General features: G+C 35.1%; 1 protein-coding gene and 1 long non-coding RNA gene across 2 annotated transcripts; both read left to right on the forward strand.

The window, feature by feature from the left end:
- Positions 1 to 45: 45 nt before the first annotated feature.
- LOC147581002 (uncharacterized) lies at positions 46 to 923 on the forward strand. Its single transcript, XM_086705942.1, has 3 exons — positions 46 to 225; positions 372 to 449; positions 714 to 923. The coding sequence occupies exons 1-3, from the start codon at positions 49 to 51 to the stop codon at positions 774 to 776; spliced, it is 318 nt and encodes a 105-aa protein (XP_086562068.1). The 5' UTR covers positions 46 to 48; the 3' UTR covers positions 777 to 923.
- A 9473-nt stretch (positions 924 to 10396) lies between these two features.
- Positions 10397 to 21230, forward strand: LOC147581003 (uncharacterized). Its single transcript, XR_015250820.1, has 3 exons — positions 10397 to 10594; positions 11234 to 11362; positions 21060 to 21230. It is a non-coding gene; the product is annotated as an uncharacterized LOC147581003 (long non-coding RNA).
- The last annotated feature ends 238 nt before the right edge of the window (positions 21231 to 21468 follow it).

Consider the following 21468-nt stretch of genomic DNA (forward strand, 5'->3'; position numbering starts at 1 on the left):
CCCTGATGTCTTAAAGGGTCCTGCTCCATCTGCCCCGTACCCGGGGAAATGCGTGCCGCACCGCCGATATATGTCCTCTGGCTGGCGGGTGCAGGCGGTCTTTGTCCTCTGAAAGGTTATATACCTTCTTCCCACAGCACTCCAGGGAGGGGATTGCTTACTCCCACTGCGAACTGTGCCTCTGAACTAGTTACTGAGCCCGGGGCTGGTTCCCCTCCTCCCCAGGTGCGTGAACAGGGCAGCCGGCCCCAGTCCGGAGATAGCGCCACAGTTAGAGACTGGATCTTTCTCCGTCCCTGTCTGTGGTTTTTCTCTTGTTCAAATACAGCCCTACACTTCTACAGCCTCTCCTTTCTCTTCCCTTTGTGCAGAAGGGGATCCCCACCTCTGTTCCTCTGCCGCCAGTTGTATCTCTCCCAGTTTGCAATCACGCACCTATGGCCTGTCAGGTAGGTTGTCCCAGTGGGTCCCGGGAGGCGTCTCTGTCACTTTGCCACCCGGACTCTTGGAGTTCGAAGTCCTCTGACCTCAAGACTGCTGTGTTTGACGGAGGAGGGAACTTCGGTCGCCTCTTCTCCGCCATGTTGGATCTCCTCTGTTTGCCTTTCAAAGGAAGGAAATATCTATCCCTGGAAGTGCTCACCCAGCTAATGAAAGATCAGGATATGCTAGACCCTTATATTGACTGTGGCAATTTTTTTTTTCCTTCACAGTGCTGCTGCAAGTCCACCCACCCTGACCTCATGCCCCCTGGCATCCCCGTGGGGGCAAAATAGCTGAAACCTGCTGTCTAAGTCCGAACTCACCCTGTGGCTGAAGCTGGCAAGGCCCTTCCTGCCAGTTCTGCTGAGTCCCGAGAGGGCACCTGGTTCTAGAGCTTTCTACAGCTTTCTAGATGTGTGAATCAAATCTATTACCTACATTTACTGGGCCATAGGTACCCCATGACTTTGGTCATAGGTAATTTTTAACATACTGTAAAGTTCAAATAAGCTACAAATACCTTATTTTGAAAATAATATAAATATATTTATATATTTACATATATGTTTATATATCATAAATGTACATATAAACAGTAAGTATTTAATCAGTAGCTTTCACTGTAAGTTTGTTTATGCAAATAGACTATTTTATATGCTTACATTAGGCAGTACCCTAAGCATGATACCCGGCTTTCAAAAGATGCATGATGTGTATTTCTAACAACTACTGATGCCAGATACTGAGTGTGGAAGTTGGAGAGTGCTATCAAGTACTCATCCTCAACTTCTTTTCCAGTACTTTCTGAAAGTGCAGTCAAGTCAGGTTTTCAAGGGTTGCTGGGTTCTGTCATCAGTTGGTGTTATTTCTGCAATCTTACATATACTATTCAGGGTTGACTTGAAGCAAGAGAGGGTATAGGTGGCCTCTTGCTTCTGAGAACAAGTTTTTCATCGCTGAGAGTGGAAGTGCTCGCTGAAAGCAATAAAAGCTCATAAAAACAATGATGGGTTCATGCATTCTAATACATATACTAGGTTTTTACTTTGAAAACATACCACAATCTCTAAATAATTGGATTTCCCAGTCATGCTTTTGAATTAGGAATATGCAATTCTGGCAGGAGAGCATGAGTAAGGATTTTCCTTCTCTTAGTGCAGAAAGCATAGTATTATTAAATTATTTCCACTGAAACTGTATATCCTTTCCACAATAGACACAAAACATGCTAAGACATTCAATTAGAAATAGTAGTTGAGAGATCTTAGCCTCATGAAAATTCCAGGTGTTTGGTATTGGACACTCAAATAGTGTTGAAAGAGATGATCTAGTACAGTAAGAGAGGAGGAAAATAACTTGCTGAAGGATAAAATGTCCAACAGCCATTTTGTCCTTCAGGAGGAAGGTAACCATAAAAATTAATTACACTTTAGAGATCCAGGTGCATTAGATAACATATCTTAAAACCGAAGCTTGCAACTATATTTAAAGCCTTGTAACGAAGGACCAATTGTCTCACTTCTTTCCCCCTTGCTTCTTAGCTCTGAAATTTAAGGTGTGCTCGGCTGGTTTGGGTTCTAAAAACACTGGAACTCTAAAACGAAGTCTGATGGATGACAATCTGTATTGAGGTAAATTCTGCTACATATCTCTAATGTAGCCATTTATGGATCCTATATGGCTATAAGCTCTTATGGATATTCTGTTCTTCCTTGCAAAGTAGTCACTAAGTGTGACCATACACTTGTTTCAATAATGGTACATCTTTAAATTTCCCTTATATACTTTGGTGGTTATAGTAAGAGGGGCATAATGTCCTGGGGTAAGTGCTAATGTTAACTTTGTAAAATAACACATTTGGAGGTAATTTCTCAAGTGTAAAGAAAAAGGAAGAATGTTAATATTGATGGATTTTATGAAGAAAAATTAAATAGATATTGTAATATTTAGTAATATCTTGTAATATCTAGTCTTAGTTCCCATTTATTTGAGAAACCAAGTAACCTAAAAATCAGAGACTGTTGAGTTTGGAAAATTAATATTGATATCAAATAAACAACACTGTTCTTTTATTCCAAATATATATCTATTTTATTCCCATTTTTGCTATGTTATGTGTCTACTCTGGTAGATATTTTCTTATAAGCTATTTGCAAATATATATTCTAGGCTTGCTTTCTGCTGTATTTAAATGCATGATTGAATTATTTTATGAGTATACAATCACTTCCAAAACTTTTTATTATGCTAATTTAAGACATTACTTTCTATTTAAATTGTGTAATTTGATACCAAATAGTCCTTGTCTTCTGTTTATTGGAGAGGGGAACTAGTAAGGAATATAAGATAGAATCCAAACTGGGATATGGTGCTCGAGAAAAATTTGAAACATTTTTAAATGAAGGCACAAATTTCAATCCAGTTCACTATTTAAATGGCCTCATGAGCTTTGAAAGAGTCATCTCATATTAAGAGAGAGAAGAAGTACTATGGGAAGACTCTTGAATATGCAAATTAACCAGTATTAATTAGCTCCAGCAGCCATATATTTTAAGTTTAAGTGTTAGAACTTAGCTAAGGCAATAAGACCAAATCAGGTCTTAGTAATTTACATTTTTATAGTTCTTCCTAAAGCAATCCAGGATTGACTATTATTGCCAAGAGAGGGCATCAACTAGTATGTAAAATGCACTGCACTCTAGGCTATGCGTTTAAGTATGATCCCTCGTCGATTTCTGAAGATTTCTGCTTAAATGGGTAATATTTTAATAAGGCATACTCTTTTCTAAGTTGTTAAATGATGGTAAATAGGATCTGTGAAATCAAGTGACATTTAAGAGTGACGAGAGTATTTCATTTTCTTTGGAAAATGTTCATTTTCTCTAGCTGTTTTCATTTTTATCCTTGCTGTCCCCTTAAGGCACACCAGAGTATCCTTTAAAAGCATTTTAAAATCAGCTCCAACATCAAAGCAAACAAGGAGCCAGGACTGAAACCAGCTTTAAATGGGTCTTCATATTTGTTTTTTGAGCCATGTTGCTCAGAAGTTCTTAGTACGTCTCCCTCAGTCATCTCTGATGTCATGGTATCCTGTATGTAGAGTTTGAAGCCACTGAAAATAGTATTTTGCTCTTCACTTTGGCTATTTCAAGGATTTAGAGAGAACTTACTTGAAGAAATTCATTTCACAAAGGTAAAAAGTTCTGCCTCATTCAGTCCTACTGCATGATTGTACAATGTTTCATTTTCTTCTAGAGAATCCTGATGATTATACAGGGGCAATAATCAGCTATTACTTATCTCAAAAAGAGAGTTAAGAGGCTACACTGCTCTGTTCCAGACAGGCAATTTTCAGGAGTATAAGTTCCTTGTGGAGATTTCAAAGGATGGAGTTTTAAAAAGTGTATCTTGAAAAGGCTTATTTCATCTCATATTATTTTTTATCATACTTTAAAGCAGACTCCTTATATCCGAGGCCCCCGTAAATGTGGGCTCATTTCTCATACATTCAGTCCAATTTATTGCTGATGGGATAAGGGTAAGCCAACGAGATTTCATAGAAGTGGACTGCCAAGGATTAAAATTAGTCATCAAAACAGAACCACAATTCTAGAAGTGATATAGAAGAGGAATTAGCAATGAGCCATGACGTCCATGTATTACATTATGCAGATTGTGGATTATGCTAACAAAATTACCAGGTAATTTCTTCTCAACATGCACATTTGAAACATACAATAGAGAGACCTTTTCTACTCTTCAACCCACATTGGAGTTTTTCAGTGTCATATTACTCTTCTTTCCCAAGAAGGGATTTTTTTTTTTAATGGCTCAGATTACCATTGCATCTGGTTCTTTCCTAGTTAATATTGCTTTTCTCCCTCTTACTGAGGTAGGACAGACTGTTGGAAACTTCCTAATGGCTATTACAAAATTGGCAGAGCATTGAGAGAATATGAACCAGGAGGTCCATTAGGATGGTGAACTTGCAGGGAGTGAAGCTTTGCTTCTGCTTTGATACTAGGTAGGTGAAGGCATCATGTTCTAAATCCAGTCATAGTAAAAACTGTCGTTTATTGGCTATTCTAAAGCCAGTTGCAATATTCCATTCCCAATTGTTAGAATACGCTAAGGGCACCTTGGTGGCTCAGCTGGTTAAGCACTCAAGTGTTGATTTCTGCTCAGGTGATGATTTCATAGTCATGAGATTCAGCCCTGCACCGTGCTAGGCCTGGAACCTGCTTGGGATTCTCTCTCCATCCTCTTTACCCCTTCCCCACTTTTGCTTGTGCTGTCTCTCAAATAAATAAATAAATAAATAAATGCATACATACACTTAATGGGAATGGGAAACTGAGATAGGAAAGAGAAGGCAGCCAATAAAGACATTTTTGCTTTATTATAAAGAAAACATGTCTCATACTTCAGCATAATGAGAGGTAAATAAATAATCCAACCATGTCTCTTAAGAAAAAATGACCATTATTTACTAAGAGGGACTCTGAGTACTAGTCTCAAAATTCAGTAATAGCTTTAAAATGTAAATACATATTCCTTTTTGGAATAAATATCTGCCTATTTTTCTCCAAACCAGAGGTTTCTGTATAGGAGCAATCATTTTTTTTCACCATAAGCTAAGAAAGCCTTAATAATTTTAATTATTAAACTCCTTTTTAAAAAGTTTGCCTGTAAATAGGGCAACATTATTTATTTTTCTAAAAGCAGGTGGAGATTTTCTAAAATAATAAAATGAGGAAGATAAGTCATCTGTTAGAATCCAGTTACTTCATTTATTTATGAACACAATGAGACAATTCCTATATATTTTCCTTTTGCTAGTATAAGAGTCTAAAACATAGATGTGTCTTTTTTAAAAAGCTCCTTTGAGTACCACACCCTCTCTCCAACATGATCGCTAGACTACTGGTTTGTGTCAAAAAAGTGAGCTGCTTCTCTTCACATTTTCTTTCAACCAGATTCAAATGTGATTTACTTGCATCATCTCTGACTTAGAACATAATTTCTGTTGCCAAAGTTTCTGTTAGGGGCACCTGGGTGGCTCAGTTCATTAAATGTCTGACTCTTGATTTCAGCTCTGGTCATGATCTCAGGGTTTGTGGGTTTGAGCCCTGCATCTGGTGTCCATGCAGAGCCTGCTAGGATTCTTTCTCCCTCTCTCTCTGCCCCTCCCCCCTTTCATGCTCACACTCTCTTGCTCTCTCTCAAAACAAATAAACTTAAAAAAAAAAAAGACTCTGTTAACATAATACTTTGTAACTGACCTGTGGATTCTAACACCAACATTCTAAATAGAGGCTCTGAGAATGATCTTACTTAGTCTTCCATCACTTTCTGTCCATATTCTCTCTGTCCCCACCTGCTTCATTTCACTGGCTTGTAGTACTAGTATCAGAAGGCAGGTCACCTCAGTTGCCAAGTATACATTCAGCTAGAAGCTGGATATATTTTCTTATTTACGTATGATACAAAGGAGGGAGAGGTGGTCTGATCTATGGAGGGCAGCTAGGTCTGTGACGTTCAACAAAGAATCTTGAATGGCAAGTAAGGGTTCCTAATAGTTTTCCTCCTTCCATTCATGGACATTCCAAAAAAAATTCCTATTGTATTTCCATTGCTTCCTCTCCACTTAGTCACATGACTACTTTACAGTTTACCATTAGACTTAAAATTTGACAGCTGAAAAAACTCTCTTCTGGCCAATAATCACCTGAAAATTGTCAACTTTTGTTCCTTTCCCAACAAAGTCCTTACTATTTATTTGCAAACTTTCTGCTATTTTGGTTTGGGTTCTTCTGGAGGTAGGTCTTGAGATAAGGATTTGAGTGCAAGTGACTTAGGTGGAAAGTGGAGGTAACACTAGCAGAGGAATGGGAAACTGGGGTAGGAAGGAAAAGGCAGCCAATAAAACCTACATTACTAACTCAGCTAACACTGTGGCAGTAACTCAAAAACATGGGGAAATTCTGAGAAGTAGCATCGAACACATGTCTTGGGGTTGTTCACCCAAGGAGTGAAAGAACTGGCATATTTATACACCAATCCACCAGCAGGTGTTGATTGAGGAGGGCTAATCGAGGAACCAAGAGAAGTGTTAATTCTGGAATTCTTCAGCCTATTATGAACACATGGAGAGTGGCTTAGGTGAAAGACTGTGGCATTGGAAATTCTCCAGCGGACACTGAAGTGACTATGGCTCAAAGATGTGGGCAGAGCCCATAAAAGTTTTATATCTGCAACTGATATCACTCCTGTAACAGGGAGAAACTTAGTACATCTGGCTCCATATTGCCTCTGTTTGCCTTGCTGCTGTGACCTATAGCTTAGAAACTTCTATTTAGCCCTGCACATGGGCATGTTACAGCTAAGCTTTGCACGAACCACTCTTTATCCCAAAACTACCTCACCTGAGGAGAACAGGAAGTAGATACAGAAATGACTATGCTATGATTAGCATATGACTATGCTAAGATTTACAGAACAACCTGACCATATTCCTGTGTGCAAAGATCAACTGACCAAGAACAAAGAAGTTATATGACCTTCCTCAGATCTAGAGATGTCAGTCATCTTTACACTCCAACACCCTTCTGCTGAAAAAAGAAGCTGGAATTTCATGCCAAGGGGAGATGGTTCTTTAGGACAATATTCCATCATCTCCTTGGATTACTGGCTTTCCGAAAAAAGTAGCTTTCCTTACCCCAACATCTTGCTCTTGACATACTGGCTTCTGGCTTGTCCTGTGGCAAACAGAATGAGTTTGTACCTGGTCACAATTTTGGTGACCCATCCAGAATCAATAGCATGTGACCAGCCGCCAGCTGGCTCACCCCAGGATTCTTCCAGTAAGTCCTGAGGAGTTGTGGGGTCGGGGCAGGGAAGCGGGACTGTTTTTCCTGGGGACTTGCTCTGTGACTTCCTGGAGCTGCTGGCTGACCCTGTGCTGGGTCCTGGGGTAGACCTCTGAGAGTTCACTGAATTGAAAGCAGGGTGAGTCACTCTGTGTGTTCAACTTGGAAATCCCTCCCGTCCATTTGGACTTTTCTTGGGGAGAAGCCACATTGTTTCCTTTTGTGTCAGGTACCCTGTTGGAGAGGACAATAGTTGTTGGACTAGCCAGTTCATTTGAATTTGGTCTGTTTGTTGCTGCCACTGTGGTAACTTTCGACAACACTGGCTGTGTTCGATTTGTTTCATAAAAGGGAGCTTTTGCAAGTTGGAACCTTAATGTTCTCTCTACAAATATTAGTGGCTCTTAGCTTTCTTCTTCCCATTTGGTTGCCACCAAATAGGGGGTTTTGGTTTGACTCTCTTAGCTTGTCTAGGAAGCTGTTTGGTCCCGTGAAACTCCTACTTTTGGGGAGGAACAGGGCTCACAGAGGTACTCTGGGAATTATTTCATTATACTTTTGTTTCTTCTGTGTTCTTTCTGTGAACTTTCGCCTGGGAAGATAGGGAACATTCCTTTTATTCCCCCCAAAAAAGTCCCTTAGGAATTCTATTATGAATAAATGGTGCAGAGGGCTGATGAGTAACAGAGAAAAGGCCTATTTTGCAGGACGGATAGACAGAAAATGGAGATGGAAGAATGTTAGTCCAAACTTTGAACCCCTGCCAGCTTTGCCTCCACCACCCCCTCCTGTTCCTGCACTGCCACTGGTACTGCCTATGCAACTGGTTTCTACACCGTGGGCGATGCCTCAGTGCCCTGGGCTCCTGCTCCTCCTACCCTTAGTATCAAGGAGCAAAAAGCACTCCCCCTTCTGAGCTTCAAACTGAAGTACCTCCCAAATCAGCATGAATCAACTCCCTTGGACTTAAACTGCTCACTTCAGATTTCCCCTCAGAAGCCCCACGTAAAATTAACACCGGGGAACAAACTGATTGCCTTTTTAGTGGCCACAGGTGCAACATTTTGATATTAAAGCTAATTCAAGATTGCTGGCTTAATTAAAATAGAGTTTTTAGAGTTATCAGCATTAAATATAAAGCTTATTCCTCCAAGGTTTACTAAAAGTCAAATAAGCTCATGTTGTCTCTATTGCAGTTTGTCAGAGAAAATGACTTAAAGTGGTGGTTAATTTTGTCTCAGAAGGTTTTCATGCATAATTGTTAAGAGCAAGTAGGTTAAATAATTAAAAAGGTTTATAGGTAAACTTTAAAACAGTGTTCAAAATCTTTGGCAACCTAAAACTTTGAAGGTTTGCTCAGTTAAATGATAAATTGGGCTAAATTCATTGAATACCTAAGTCTTTTCCCAAAAAAAAAAGAGAAAATACTGAAACATTAATACTAAAATTGGTCTGTGTGCCTTTGTCTTGTTACAAAGAAACTAAAAATACCTTGGTCTGTTAGTAAAACATGTATTATGTTTTGTTGGAAGTTGTACTATAAAAAACATGTTTCTAAATATTATGAAATATATTTATAAGTTTGCCAACCTAAAGAATTCTGGTATAAAAGTTCACAATTGGTTACTACTTAGTTTTCACTGGAGACTAAGGTTTCTTAAAAGTTTAAATTCTGAAAACATAATTAAGACTGTTAGAAATGATAAAGAAAACAAGATGTGTTTTTGGTTAAGACAGGTATGAGGAATGAGAATACATTGTTGTTGAGGGGAAAAAAAAAAATTTTTGTCCTGAAATGAGACTGGTTGTTTACAAAGGGAAAACATAGGACAAAATCTGAATGAAAAAAGAAAGTTGTAGAAGATTTGGAAAATAATTTTACACATGGTCAGGACTGAGATTGGAATAATGAATATACTTCAAAAGTAAACTGGTTTAATATTGGAATTTGGTTTTCTCTCTGTTAAACAGTTTTCGTAGATTGTTGGACTGCTCTTAATAAGAAATTACAAATAAGTTTTTTTTTTCTTTATCATCCCAGGAAAACCAATGTTTCTGTTTTGTCTTCATCAAGGCTTTAAACATTAAAAAATTTAAAACTTCTCAAAATTAAAGGAGCTAAATTTTGTTAACAACTATATAACCTTATGTAGAATATCTTCTTGCCACTTTGGTTAAATAGGAAAATTAAATATTAAGTTTTATAATAATTTATTATCAATCCTATTTATGTATGTGCCTTAGAACCTTCTGAGATTTTTAACAGAATTCCCCCAAATTAAAATTCTAAATGAAGTCTTTTTGATTAATTAGGTTTTTTACTAAATAAACAAATGATGATAAGCCTTCTTAGGTTATATTGTGTAGGTGAATGCTTATATTCTGTTCCAGAAATTACAATTCTGTTCCAGAAATTATACAAAATTCCTAAAGTTTTAATATGTCCTGGTATAATGTGATCATATGTAATTCTTATTATTGAAATGTTGTGTGTCACAAAAATAACCAGATTTCCTTGTCAACTGCATTATAATGAGCCCTTATCAGATTTTTACCCATAGTCATTTATGAGTCTTTTGTCATTTACAGTTATTATTTCACTCTGATACTTTTGCAAATGTGTTTAGCTGCAAGGAGATTCATGAAAAGGACTTTTGACAAATACAGGTTTCTGCTATCTTTAAGATCATAAAACCGAACTAAGGATTTCAGGAACTAATGGAAAACCTGCATTCAAACAAAACAAGAATTAGTTACATGGAACTAAGTAAGTTGAGAAAGATGATTATAGTTTTTATGACTTTTGTTTGAAACATTGCTGATTTTCTAATGTTTGCCCTTCCAGATTTAAGGAAACTTTTTCTCTCAAGCTATCTATGACTTACACAAATTTGATAAAATGTTCCTTTGTGCACAAATTGAAACATTTATCTTTTCTTTACCTGAACTCTCCAGAATTCAGAAAGTCTCAGTGAGTATTCTTTCTTTCATGACAATTATAACTATTTGCATAAGTTAACAATCTGTTCTTGTAACAGGACATCATTGAAAACATTGGTTATATTACCAGAACTTTGACTGGAATGCCATATTTGAGAGAGACATGCATAGACTCAGAGATGACCAGACAGCTTTAAAGAACTAAGATGGACTTTATGCAGCCAATGAAGCTCCTTGGAAAAAAATCAGCCCGATACCTTGCTTACAGAGTTCCCAGCAGCCTTACCAGGTGAGTAAAGAATGTCACTTCCTGGCAGGTCCAGGGACCTCAGGATATTTAGGGGACCTCGAGAAGAGAGGAATCCACCCAAATCTACAGGTATTGCAGGAAAATCTGATGGCAAATATTTGGCTTGCTTGTTTGCTTTAAAAGGCTGTTAGAAGTCCAATCTGAAGTTCCTTGTAAAGAGTTCCAGCAAGGCAGATTTGAAAGAACCTGTATGGTCAATCACTATTCTTGCTGCATTTATGTAAATAATTAGATCAAATCTGTTAAAACTGGACTTATTTTGCAAACAAATTCGTCCTAATTTGGTTATCTCTGATCAAAATTATGGTGATTTCAGAGTGAAATTATGTTTCAGAAACACACCTTTGTGGATACTAGATTCTAGTTCTGGTTGTCTTTAAGTATTGTTTGTTTATAAAACTAGTCTGGATCCTGAATTCCTGTTTTCCTCAATTATCTGATTAACTCTCCAAATTAAGTTTACAATTTTTTTCCCATTCTCTTCACTTGAAATCATTGAGAACTAAAACTGCCCTTTTTCCTAAAGCACTGAAAACTGAAGTTAGTCAATTGGAGGTAAACTTTAGAGAAACTGCCACAATAGCTCATACATAAACAATCTTCTTGCCTTTCGTACAAGCCATTCAAAAAGATCACCAGAGACATTTGAACTACAAACTAGAAAAATCTATCAGATTATTGCTGCCTGCCCTCACTCCATCTGTGGATGCTTTGAGCCCAAGATCTAAAAATCTTCTCACTGGCAACACTTGGGAATCAGGTACTAGGCTTTATAATTTGCTTCAACCATTAACCTGTGTTTTTCTACTATATCCATAGAAATGCAAAAAAAAAAAAAAAAAAAGTCTTACTTCTAAGACTCCAATACCAAAAAGAGGCACTGAGAAATATTTCATAAGTCAGGGGCGCCTGGGTGACTCAGCCAGTTGAGTGCCTAACTTTAGCTCAGGTCATGATCTTGTGGTTCATGAGTTCGAGCCCCGCGTCTGGCTCTGTGCTGTCAGCTAAGAGCCTGGAGCCTGCTTGGGATTCTGTGTCTCCCTCTCTCTCTGCCCCTCCCCCGGTCATGCTCTGTCTCTCTCTATGTCTCAAAAATGAATAAACATTAAAAAAATGTAAAAATTTTTTAAGAAATATTTCATAAGTCAAGCCAAATTGTTCTATTCCACAATAGCCCCTTGTTGACCCTGTTTCAGCAGTAAATAGTCTGATGAGAGATGATATCCCCTTGTCCCTGATTCCACATGATTATAGAATGGACCTTTTACATTGGGGAATTATAACGGAGAAATTAGGACATCTGGCTCCATATTGTTTCTGTTTCCCTTGCTCATGTGACATGTAGCTTAGAAACTTCTGCTTAGCCCTGCACACAGGTATGTTACAGCTAAAATTTGCAAACACTGCCTTTTTTTTTTTTTAAAGTTTATTTACTTATTTTGAGTGGGGAGGGGCAGAAATGGAGAGAGAGAATCCCAAGCAGGCTCTGCACTGACAGCACAAAGCCTGACACCAGGCTCAAAATCATGAACCCATTAGATTGTGAGTCAGATGCCTAACCAGGTACAGAAATGACTATGCTGTTTAAAATTTACAGAAAGAACATGACCTTCATGTTAAGGGGTGGAGTATTGTCCACCATCTCTTTAGATTTCTGGCTTTCCAAATAAAGTTACTTCCCTTACCCCAGCATCTTGCTTCTTGATTTATTAGCTTGTCCTGTGGTGGGCAGGAGCTTGGACTTGGTTACACTCTGTGTTAGGTGGTCTGTTTTTCTTCCACAAAAGAATATTTTTCTGATTTTCTATATGTAACTTCCTTAGGGGTTCTTCATTTTGAGATTATCTAGGTTTTCATGTTTGGCTGTCCTCTTTCTGTACTCTCCTTTGGCAGGATCCATTATCTCTTCATCACAGGGGAGTTCCCAAATTTTATCAATGTCCCAGCTTAAATGACGCTTCTGGCATGACAGTTCCTCTAGTGTTTACTCTCCTTTCATTAAGGAACTCATGTTTTTCAGCTTACAAGGGACTTTGCTGTATTCTTTATATGTATATCACTCTCTGTGGTGATTTCTGAAACAGATAAACTTTAAAGTAAGATAAGTATCATTAGCTCATTTTCATGGGAACAAATTTTTTTTCAGAATGATGTAAATTGCTGTGCTTGTTATCAGCAACCATTTAAACACAATGATTGTTTTAGTTAAAAAAAATATACTGCGACATGATGATAAATATATTTTCATAGTACCTTGCAGGTTTTTGATTTTTGCTTTGCAATAGTGATGTTATACCTATTTTCTAGTTTCTAATTAGGTAAATAGCAAAAGTTAATTTACGAAAAAATTGAATATGTAGTAAAAAGAGAAAGTAAAATTCACATGAGATCTTAGCAGCTAGAGATAACTACCATTAACTTATTGAATGACCACAATCTTATATACATATTTATGTATATAATAATATGCATTTAAATAATTGACATCAATGGTATAGCATATATACTTTCCTTGATGATATCTTTTAAATAGTCTCTTTTCACGCTCTGCAAATCTTACAAGTATGTAATTATGCTTAAGTAGAATGTAAACTTTTTCTCAGATATCCTATTATAAATGATATCCTATTACAATTGTATTTTCAGTTTAATTATGGTAAATAAAAACACAGCTAGTTTCATATATTTTTTTCCTTCAGTAAACTTACTTAACTATTAATTTCTCAGTTATGAATTCCAATAATTTATTTTTAGGCTTTTTGTATTTTATATGTAAATAGCCAAAATGTCTGCAAATAATGAGAGCCTTTGGTTTCAATCCTTGTTTATCCCCTTTTTTTTAGACTTCCCAGGTTGGATAAAAGTGAGGATAGTAGGCTTTTATTATTTTATTGATAATATTTCCAAAGGTTTTTAGTATATTTAAGTGATTGTATTCGCCTGTTAGAATGGGAATGATGTATTTATTGTGAGACTGACATTTCCTAATTTGCTAGTACTAGACTGCTGAGTTTCTGCGTTAATTAAACTTTATCATGGTATACTATCTCTATTAGATATGCGTGGGTTCTATAAATGAATGCCTCAAGATTTTTGCATTTATGTTCATTAGTCATGTTTTTCTTTTCTGTATCATTTTATCTGGTTTGGAATCAAGGTTAGATGAGTCATATGCAATAAATTGTGAGAATATTTGCATGTTTGGTCCTAAACAGTGATAAGCTCCTGTGGTTTGGATCCCCTTTGACGATCTGATGAAATCTATCTAGAACTTCCCAGTTGGTAAACACATGAAAGTACTGGGAAAGTCAGCCACCCAGAGAGATCATGGAAGCTCCATGCCCCTTCCCACACATCTTGCCCTATGCATCTCTACCATCTGGCTGTTCCTGAGTTGTATCCGTTTATAGAAAATTGGTAATCCTGTAAAAAAAAAAAAAAAAAAAGAAAGAAAGAAAGAAAGAATAAAAAAATTTATCTGTGCTCTCCCCAGGGGAGAGAGAGAAAAACAAACAATGACAACAACAAAAAAACAAGCACATGAACAAACACAAATATTTTCATACATTTTTGAGAGAATTTATTGGCCTGCTAGAGAGCATCCACTGGCCCTAAAGAGTGCCTATCATAATCCTAGAGAATTTTCTAGATTCAGGGATATAAAAGTAAAAGTTTGGTCTAAATTTTCTAGAGTTCATCATTATTATTAATGTCTGGCAATAAATGAATATTAAGCTTTAATTTTTCATTCATCATTGAATGTCATGAGCTCCACAAATAGTTTAGGAAAACAAATTCTAACTAAAGACTAAACTAAAACTGAAGATAATTCTTAAAAAATCAATAAGAGCAAAGTTAACAGCATTGTAGAAAAATATCCTAAAAATTAAAAAAAATAGGAAAGAAAAGATGGCTAATAAAAATACTCAATCACAGGAAAATGCAAAGTAATACAAGATAATATTGTCATGACCTTAGGATACTGAAGAGTTCTACAGTAGTCAGTGCTGCAAAGAGAATGGCAAACAGTACCATTGAGGCTAACGATGAAATTGTAAATAAGTTATCTTTTCGAAGTCAGATTTTCAATATCTATCAAAGCTTTTGACACTGCAATTCACCTATACTAAAAGATGTAGGAAGCAGCAGTTCATTGCATCCAAGTTTGTATAGTAAAACTTGCATATAACTTAAATTTTTCTCAGTGGACAATGATGAAATATATGTCATATCTGTAGAATAGAATATTGACCAATAATTTTAAGAGAAGGCATATAGAAAGAACTATTTCATGGCTATAAGGATATGTATGGCGTGGATATATTATTAAGTAAAAAGGTACTCTTCACTTTAATATTTAGTAGTTTTCATTAGGGGAAAATGTGTGAAACAAATATATACATATATACATACACAAATATTCATAAATAAAAGTTTATAACAATTAAGAAGGTCTGGAAAAACAAAAACAAACATATTAACTATGTTTATATCTGGAAAAAGAAATAACGTAGATGTGGGGCTAAGGTGAAGGTAGGCTTTCTCTTGTATACGTTCTGTACAATTTTACATTTTTAACAAGTACAAATTTAGCTATAATTTGTGTAATTCAAAACACATTAAAAAGTGAAAAAACTAGATAAACCTCACTTTATTAAGTTATAAGTCATCTTCTGCATTGTTCACATTTACTCTTGTTTAGACTGATGGTTTGACTTGTATACAACCATATCTACAAGTAAATCTAAGTTAATGAACCTAATAACATTAAGGCTGTAGAACACCACTACCATGGTTTTCAAACTACAATCTTTAATTTGCAAGTTACTTGAAATATTAAACATACTTTATATATTGATAACAAAACATTGTTGAAAAACATGGCTATCTAAATTAGAGAAAAGTATTCTTTTTAAACACTTTTAACACCTTTTAGAGAAAAGGTCTTCATTTTCTTTAATGTGCTCTCAGGGAAAAATCTCTAACTTTAAGAATATTATTTTTCTATATTAGAACAACTTAGCCTTTCTGTTTCATTGCTCTGTAGTTGTGTGTGTGTGTGTGTGTGTGTGTGTGTGTGTGTGTGTGTGTGTATGAATAAGTATGACTCTGGGCATAAAGTATAAAATTCAAGATAAGCAAAGGCTCTGCTTTGCAACATACTTGAGCAATCTGACCCAAATTCAGGCTCTCAATTCTTTTTTAAAATTAGCCAAAATCTCAGAAGCAGATTGGCCTAAATCTGAAAAAGTAAAGGTTTCAGGTCATTGACACATGGAGGTGTATTTATTTAATATTGCTCAATAGAACAGCTTTCTGCATTAAAAATTAATTAGCAAATGCAGTTAATTTTTCAGAATCTATTTTAAGACTTAATTAAGTCTTCATCTTTGTTTTCAATACTACTTTGTCTTTGAAAATAAAGTTATGGAAAGATTAGTCTCTCTCTAAGATTATTATGAATGTGAATAATTAGCTCTGCCATCATGTATTATATACATGTTGGACTTTTCCTTAATTGAATTTTTAACCATTACTGTAAATACTCTAATTTAATTTGCTCTAAAGTGTCTTATTAAATAGCCCAAAGGTGTTGACTTATTATAGAGGTGAATCAGATGTTTAAACTGTACTTTAGTTCAAGGGAAGAAAATAAAAGCAGCATAAAATATTTTTCTTTGCTTTTAGTTCCTCTTTCTTTTTATGTAATTTCAAGCTTATGGAGAAATTGCAAGAATGGAATAAGAAAATTTAAATAACCTATGCATCAATTGGCCAGTTGTTTATATTTTGTCTTATTTGATATCCTCTTCTCACTCTCTCTTTCTCTGTGTCTCTCATCTTTGGGAATTCTAATTGCATATATATTTGACTGCTTGATGTTGCCTGACAGGTAGGCTCTATTCACTGCTTAAAAATTTTTTTTGTTTTTGGGGCACCTGGGTTGCTCAGTCAGTTCAGTGTCCAACTTCAGCTCAGGTCATGATCTCACAGCTCGAGTTCAAGTCCTGTGTTGGGTTCTGTGCTGACAGCTCAGAGCCTGGAGCCTACTTCAGCTTCTGTGTCTCCCTCCCTCTCTGTCCTTCCCCTGCTCATCCTCTGTCTCTGTCTCTCAAAAATAAACATTAAAAAAATTTTTTTAATAAAATTTTTTTTGTTTTCCTTTGTGGTCTTCAGGTAGCATAATTTTTTTCTTAATTTATTTATTTAAATTCAAGTTAGTTAACATACAGCGTAGTATTGGTTTCAAGAGTAGAACCCAGTGATTCATCACTTACATACAACATCCAAACCAGAGTGATGTGCTGAGCAAAATAAGTCAGAGAAAGACAAATATCATGTGATTTCACTCACATGTGGATTTTAAAGTAGTATAATTTCCATTGCTCTGTCTCAGGCTCACCATGTTTGTTGGCATCTCCACTCTGGTTATTAAGGCCATTGAGGGATACTTGATTTCTTTTAATATACTTTATTTTTTTAATTTTAGAATATCTATTAGTTTTTTAATGCTTTATAATTCTCTTTTAAGATTCTCCATCTGTTTATTTTTTATGACAATATTTTCCTTTAAGTCTAAATATTTTTAAAATAGCTGCTTTGAAGGTCTGGTTTCCTAATTTCAGCTTCAACATTTGAGTAACTTTAGGTTTGGTTACTGCTGATCACTTTTTCTTGTATCTATCTAATGGTCCTATTTGCCTTCCAGTTCACACAGTTAGTATTTTGTTTTGTTTTGGTATTTTGGGCATTGTGACTATTACATTGTAGACACTGAATTCAGATAGCTTCCTCTGAAGATGTTGAGTTTTGTTCTTTTGGGTAATTTTGTTGGACTTAAATTCTAAACTCTACCTCACCTTCAGTAAGGGAACATTTGAAATCCCTGCTCAGTGCTTCGGTTTTTCATCTATTGCTATCTGTAGGTCACCTTCAATACTCCTCTACATATACATAATGTATAGAAGAATCAAGTGTATAGGGAAAGTTTGTAGACTGGTTTTGGACAATCCTCTCTGTGGATATTCCTTTTGCCAATATTCCCCTCATGTTTTAATTTCTCTGGTATTCCTGAACTATGGTCTCACCTTTTCAAACTAGTTAGACTCTGACTTTGCACTTACATTCAGGCTACCCAACACTGTATGGAGAGAAAATCTGTATAAATTCAGATACCACCTAGTGAACATTGTTTTTCCAGAGATCATCTACCCTCCAGTTCTGCCTGATTTAGATTGTTTTCCAATATCTCATCGAAAGTTACTTTTTCAAATTTTTCAGTGTTTAATTTCTGTATGTGAGAGGATGAGTCTCCTACACATCACTACAGTGTTATCAAGAGTAGAAATGCTTTGTCATTAATTAATCATATTTGTTTTCAACTGTGCATGCATTGCCATTTGAGGCATAGAATACTGATTCTGTAAATATTACACACAAGATTTTATCTTAATATTTAAATTATAAATCATCTTTAAATCCTTTTACCTACCTCCTCCCCAAATAGTAAAATAGAACTTTAACATAGGAATCATTATTGCACTATTCACTTTGAAATTATTAGCAAGAACCCTATGAGGGGAGTACTAATATTTTAATCATGAGCAATTGAGGCTCAGGAGTTGGAAATTTTGTACAAGGTCATAAAATTGTTAGACTCTACCAAAAAACAATTAGTTCAGAATTCCAGAATAACCTAAACATGCTAAAACTTCATTAAAAAAAATAGTTCTTTGAGAAGTACAACTTTATTTATTTAATGGTAACTATACCTCAAAACTAAAATCCTTTAAAAATTCTAAACAAAAACATTGTTATTGACTAATAAATAAATACATAAATATTTATTGACTAATAAATAAAGAAATGCTATAGTTTTTGTTTCTGTTTTTAATCAGAACACTGTGGAAGTCATATGATATATCCTGTGGCATTAAAATCAATGACCAAAAATACACTGTTCTTAATTCAGGATAAAGTTTTTATTCTTCTAAATTCAGTCTAAAGCAGCCCACAGCTTAAGTCATCTTTTTTTAATGCTTATAATATTGGTGTCAAAGTGAAAAAAAAAAATTAATGAGTTGACTCATTACCAAATAGTTCTTAGGCTAATTCTTATCAAAGTATTCAGAATTAATTGTGACTTACTTGAACAACAGTTTTGTTGAACATTTGAACCAAATCTCCTTATATCAGCATATATAGGATATGGCTAACAACAATCTCTAGATTTGCACACCTGCTTAGCACAGGAAAGTTACCATTATAGACGTCAACAAAGACATGCTTTCAGAAGATCAAGTTACCACCTATCTCTTCTATGTGAGCAAGCAGAATTGTTCGTAGTTAGAAAAGTTTAAATTTGAACATCTCCCACCTCAACTCAAATCTCTTTTATTATATTGGAGATGAGGGCTCGATGGAATGATAACTAATTTTATTATCTTTTTCTCATTTATTTTCTCTCTCTCCCTCCTCCATCTCTCTCTTTCCCTTCCTGTAGTACTCTTCCTTCACACTGGACACTTGATCTCTCCTCCACTACCTCCTCTTCTTGCCATACCCTCCAGTGCTTTCCCAAAGCGTGCATGCACACACGCGCCTGCATACACACACACATTCATGCTACACAGTGTCATATAAGATATATGCATTTAATTCCATTATCAAAGAAATCAGAGGAGGTAGTAATTCATTTTACCTGCCAATATCACTAAAGTAACATTGAAATGAATTTTTTAGTTTATTTTTTTAATAAAAGACTCTTTTTTTTTTTTTAAATGTTTATCCTTGAGAGATAGAGCGTGAATGGGAGAGGGGCAGAGAGGGAGGGAGACACAGAATCTGAAGCAGGTTCCAGGCTTGGAGCCTGTCAGCACACAGCCCGACCCTGGGCTCGAACTCTTGAACCATGAGATCATGACCTGAGCTGAAGTTGGATACTTAACCGACTGAGACACTCAGGCAGCCCTTAAATAAACTTTATAAAATGAAGGGGTGGATACTCATTAAAGGAAAGAACATTTATTCTATGCAGAAAGAACGACATGAAAAATGGCATGAAGTTATCAATAAACCATGAAAATTTGGAGTCAGTTCTTTGCCTGATACAAAGTATGTGAAGCAGATAAGGCAGGCACTAATGCTGGGAATATGAAATGGGATGGTGTTGTAAAGAGCCTGGAATGCTACACTAAAGAGTTTACAGTTTTTCTCAGAAGCATGGGACACCATCTCAGTATAGACTTGCTATTATTTTCCAAAATGGAGAAAGGCTTATAGTTGGTGTTTCCAATTGTAAGTGTGATCCATACTTTAGGTTGAAACATAAAATATGGTAAAATATAAACAAGAAATATATGTTATCTAAAATCTCACTTGACAGAGATAACAACAGCTAATACTTTGCAGTATGCCTTCTATGTATGTTTGCACTTACTGAGAATATCTATATAAAGCAGTTTTACAAACCCTTTCAGTTCTTGTTAAATATGTAATAGGTTTTATAGGCAAATGATAAAAAATTTAAGAGAAAAGTAAGTCTCATCCTACTATTTCCTCAAGTTCACTGTCTAAAAATTACAAATTCTAATACATGATTTCAGAAATGGCTGTGCATATACAAGAGTATGTATATAATAACTTAAATATATAATTTTAAAATATACTATAGCATATTATGTTATAAAATGTGAAAACATGCAAAGTAAAACACTATATTACACCTTGCTCTTCCATGTCATAATTTATCCTGAAAAATATTAAATGTTAAAACATGTTTTAAAGATAGAAAGTGCGAAGTAATAGAAGTATATAAATTAATTCATTTTTTCTTGTCTTACTGATTTTCTGTTGTTATAACAACAACAATTTGTTGTTATATTACATTATGAACAAAGCATAATGTTTCTAGAATTTTTACTGTTTTGAATTATTGAGCATTTTTTGTCAAATACTGTGACTGTTTTATGTGTACATAGAAAATGTAACTTCTTTGCTCATTTGAGTTATATCATTTAGATCAATATAAGTAATAAAGTTATTTAGCTCTTTTCTTTCTAATTCAATCTATTATAGGTTGAGAGTGGCCCATACTAATGAATTTTTCTTCTTGATTTTGCTGAAATTACTTTGTATATAGATCATGATAATAAAATTTTCATTGTGGATCAGTGTTTATTTTATAAAGTATTTTTGATTCAGTTTTTTTAGAACTATGTATTATCTGATAATATGCTGAGAAATTTTAAATCTTCAATTTCCTTTGTCTTCTCTTTTGTTTCAATCTTGCTGTGTTATTTTATTTTTTATCTCCTATATATGACAAGTAGTTGGGTTTTACTTGATTAATCAATGTGAGCATATTTTTTTCTTTTCATAGGTAAACAAACCTTATTTATTTATTTATTTATTTATTTATTTATTTATTTATTTATAAATGTCTTTATTTTTGACAGAGAGACAGAGCAAGAGCAGAGGAGGAGCAGAGAGAGAGGGAGACACAGAATCCAAAGTAGGCTCCAGGCTCTAAGCTGATAGCACAGAATCCTACGTGGGGTTTGTACTCGTGAACGGTGAGATCATGACCTGAGCCAAAGTCTGACACTCAACTGACTGAGCCACCTAGGTGCTCCAAACCTCATTTATATTTATGGAGATAAAATGAATGCTTGTTTTAATTTTGTCATCTTAATTTATGTTATTTTTTTTAGATTTTATATTTTATTTATTTTCTTTCTCAATAAGGTCTGTGTTTCCTTTACTGTGTATGTTTACCTTTGTTAATTTTAAAAACTTATGCTCTCTAAATGTTATTGTGGTCCTTTATAATTGTGATTTTCTCAGTGGAATTAATCTATTTTTTTA

This window comes from Puma concolor, chromosome B2 (genome assembly GCF_028749965.1).
Source record: "Puma concolor isolate L17-30 chromosome B2, mPumCon1.1.hap2, whole genome shotgun sequence".
Lineage (NCBI taxonomy): Eukaryota > Metazoa > Chordata > Mammalia > Carnivora > Felidae > Puma > Puma concolor.

What these genes read in the sequence shown, in the direction of transcription:
- LOC147581002 (XM_086705942.1), top strand. Translation starts at nt 49, where the DNA reads ATGCGTGCCGCACCGCCGATATATGTCCTCTGGCTGGCGGGTGCAGGC. An exon ending in CTGGTTCCCCTCCTCCCCAG is followed by an intron (nt 226 to 371) that starts GTGCGTGAACAG and finishes CCCTTTGTGCAG; the next exon opens with AAGGGGATCCCCACCTCTGT. An exon ending in ACGCACCTATGGCCTGTCAG is followed by an intron (nt 450 to 713) that starts GTAGGTTGTCCC and finishes TTTCCTTCACAG; the next exon opens with TGCTGCTGCAAGTCCACCCA.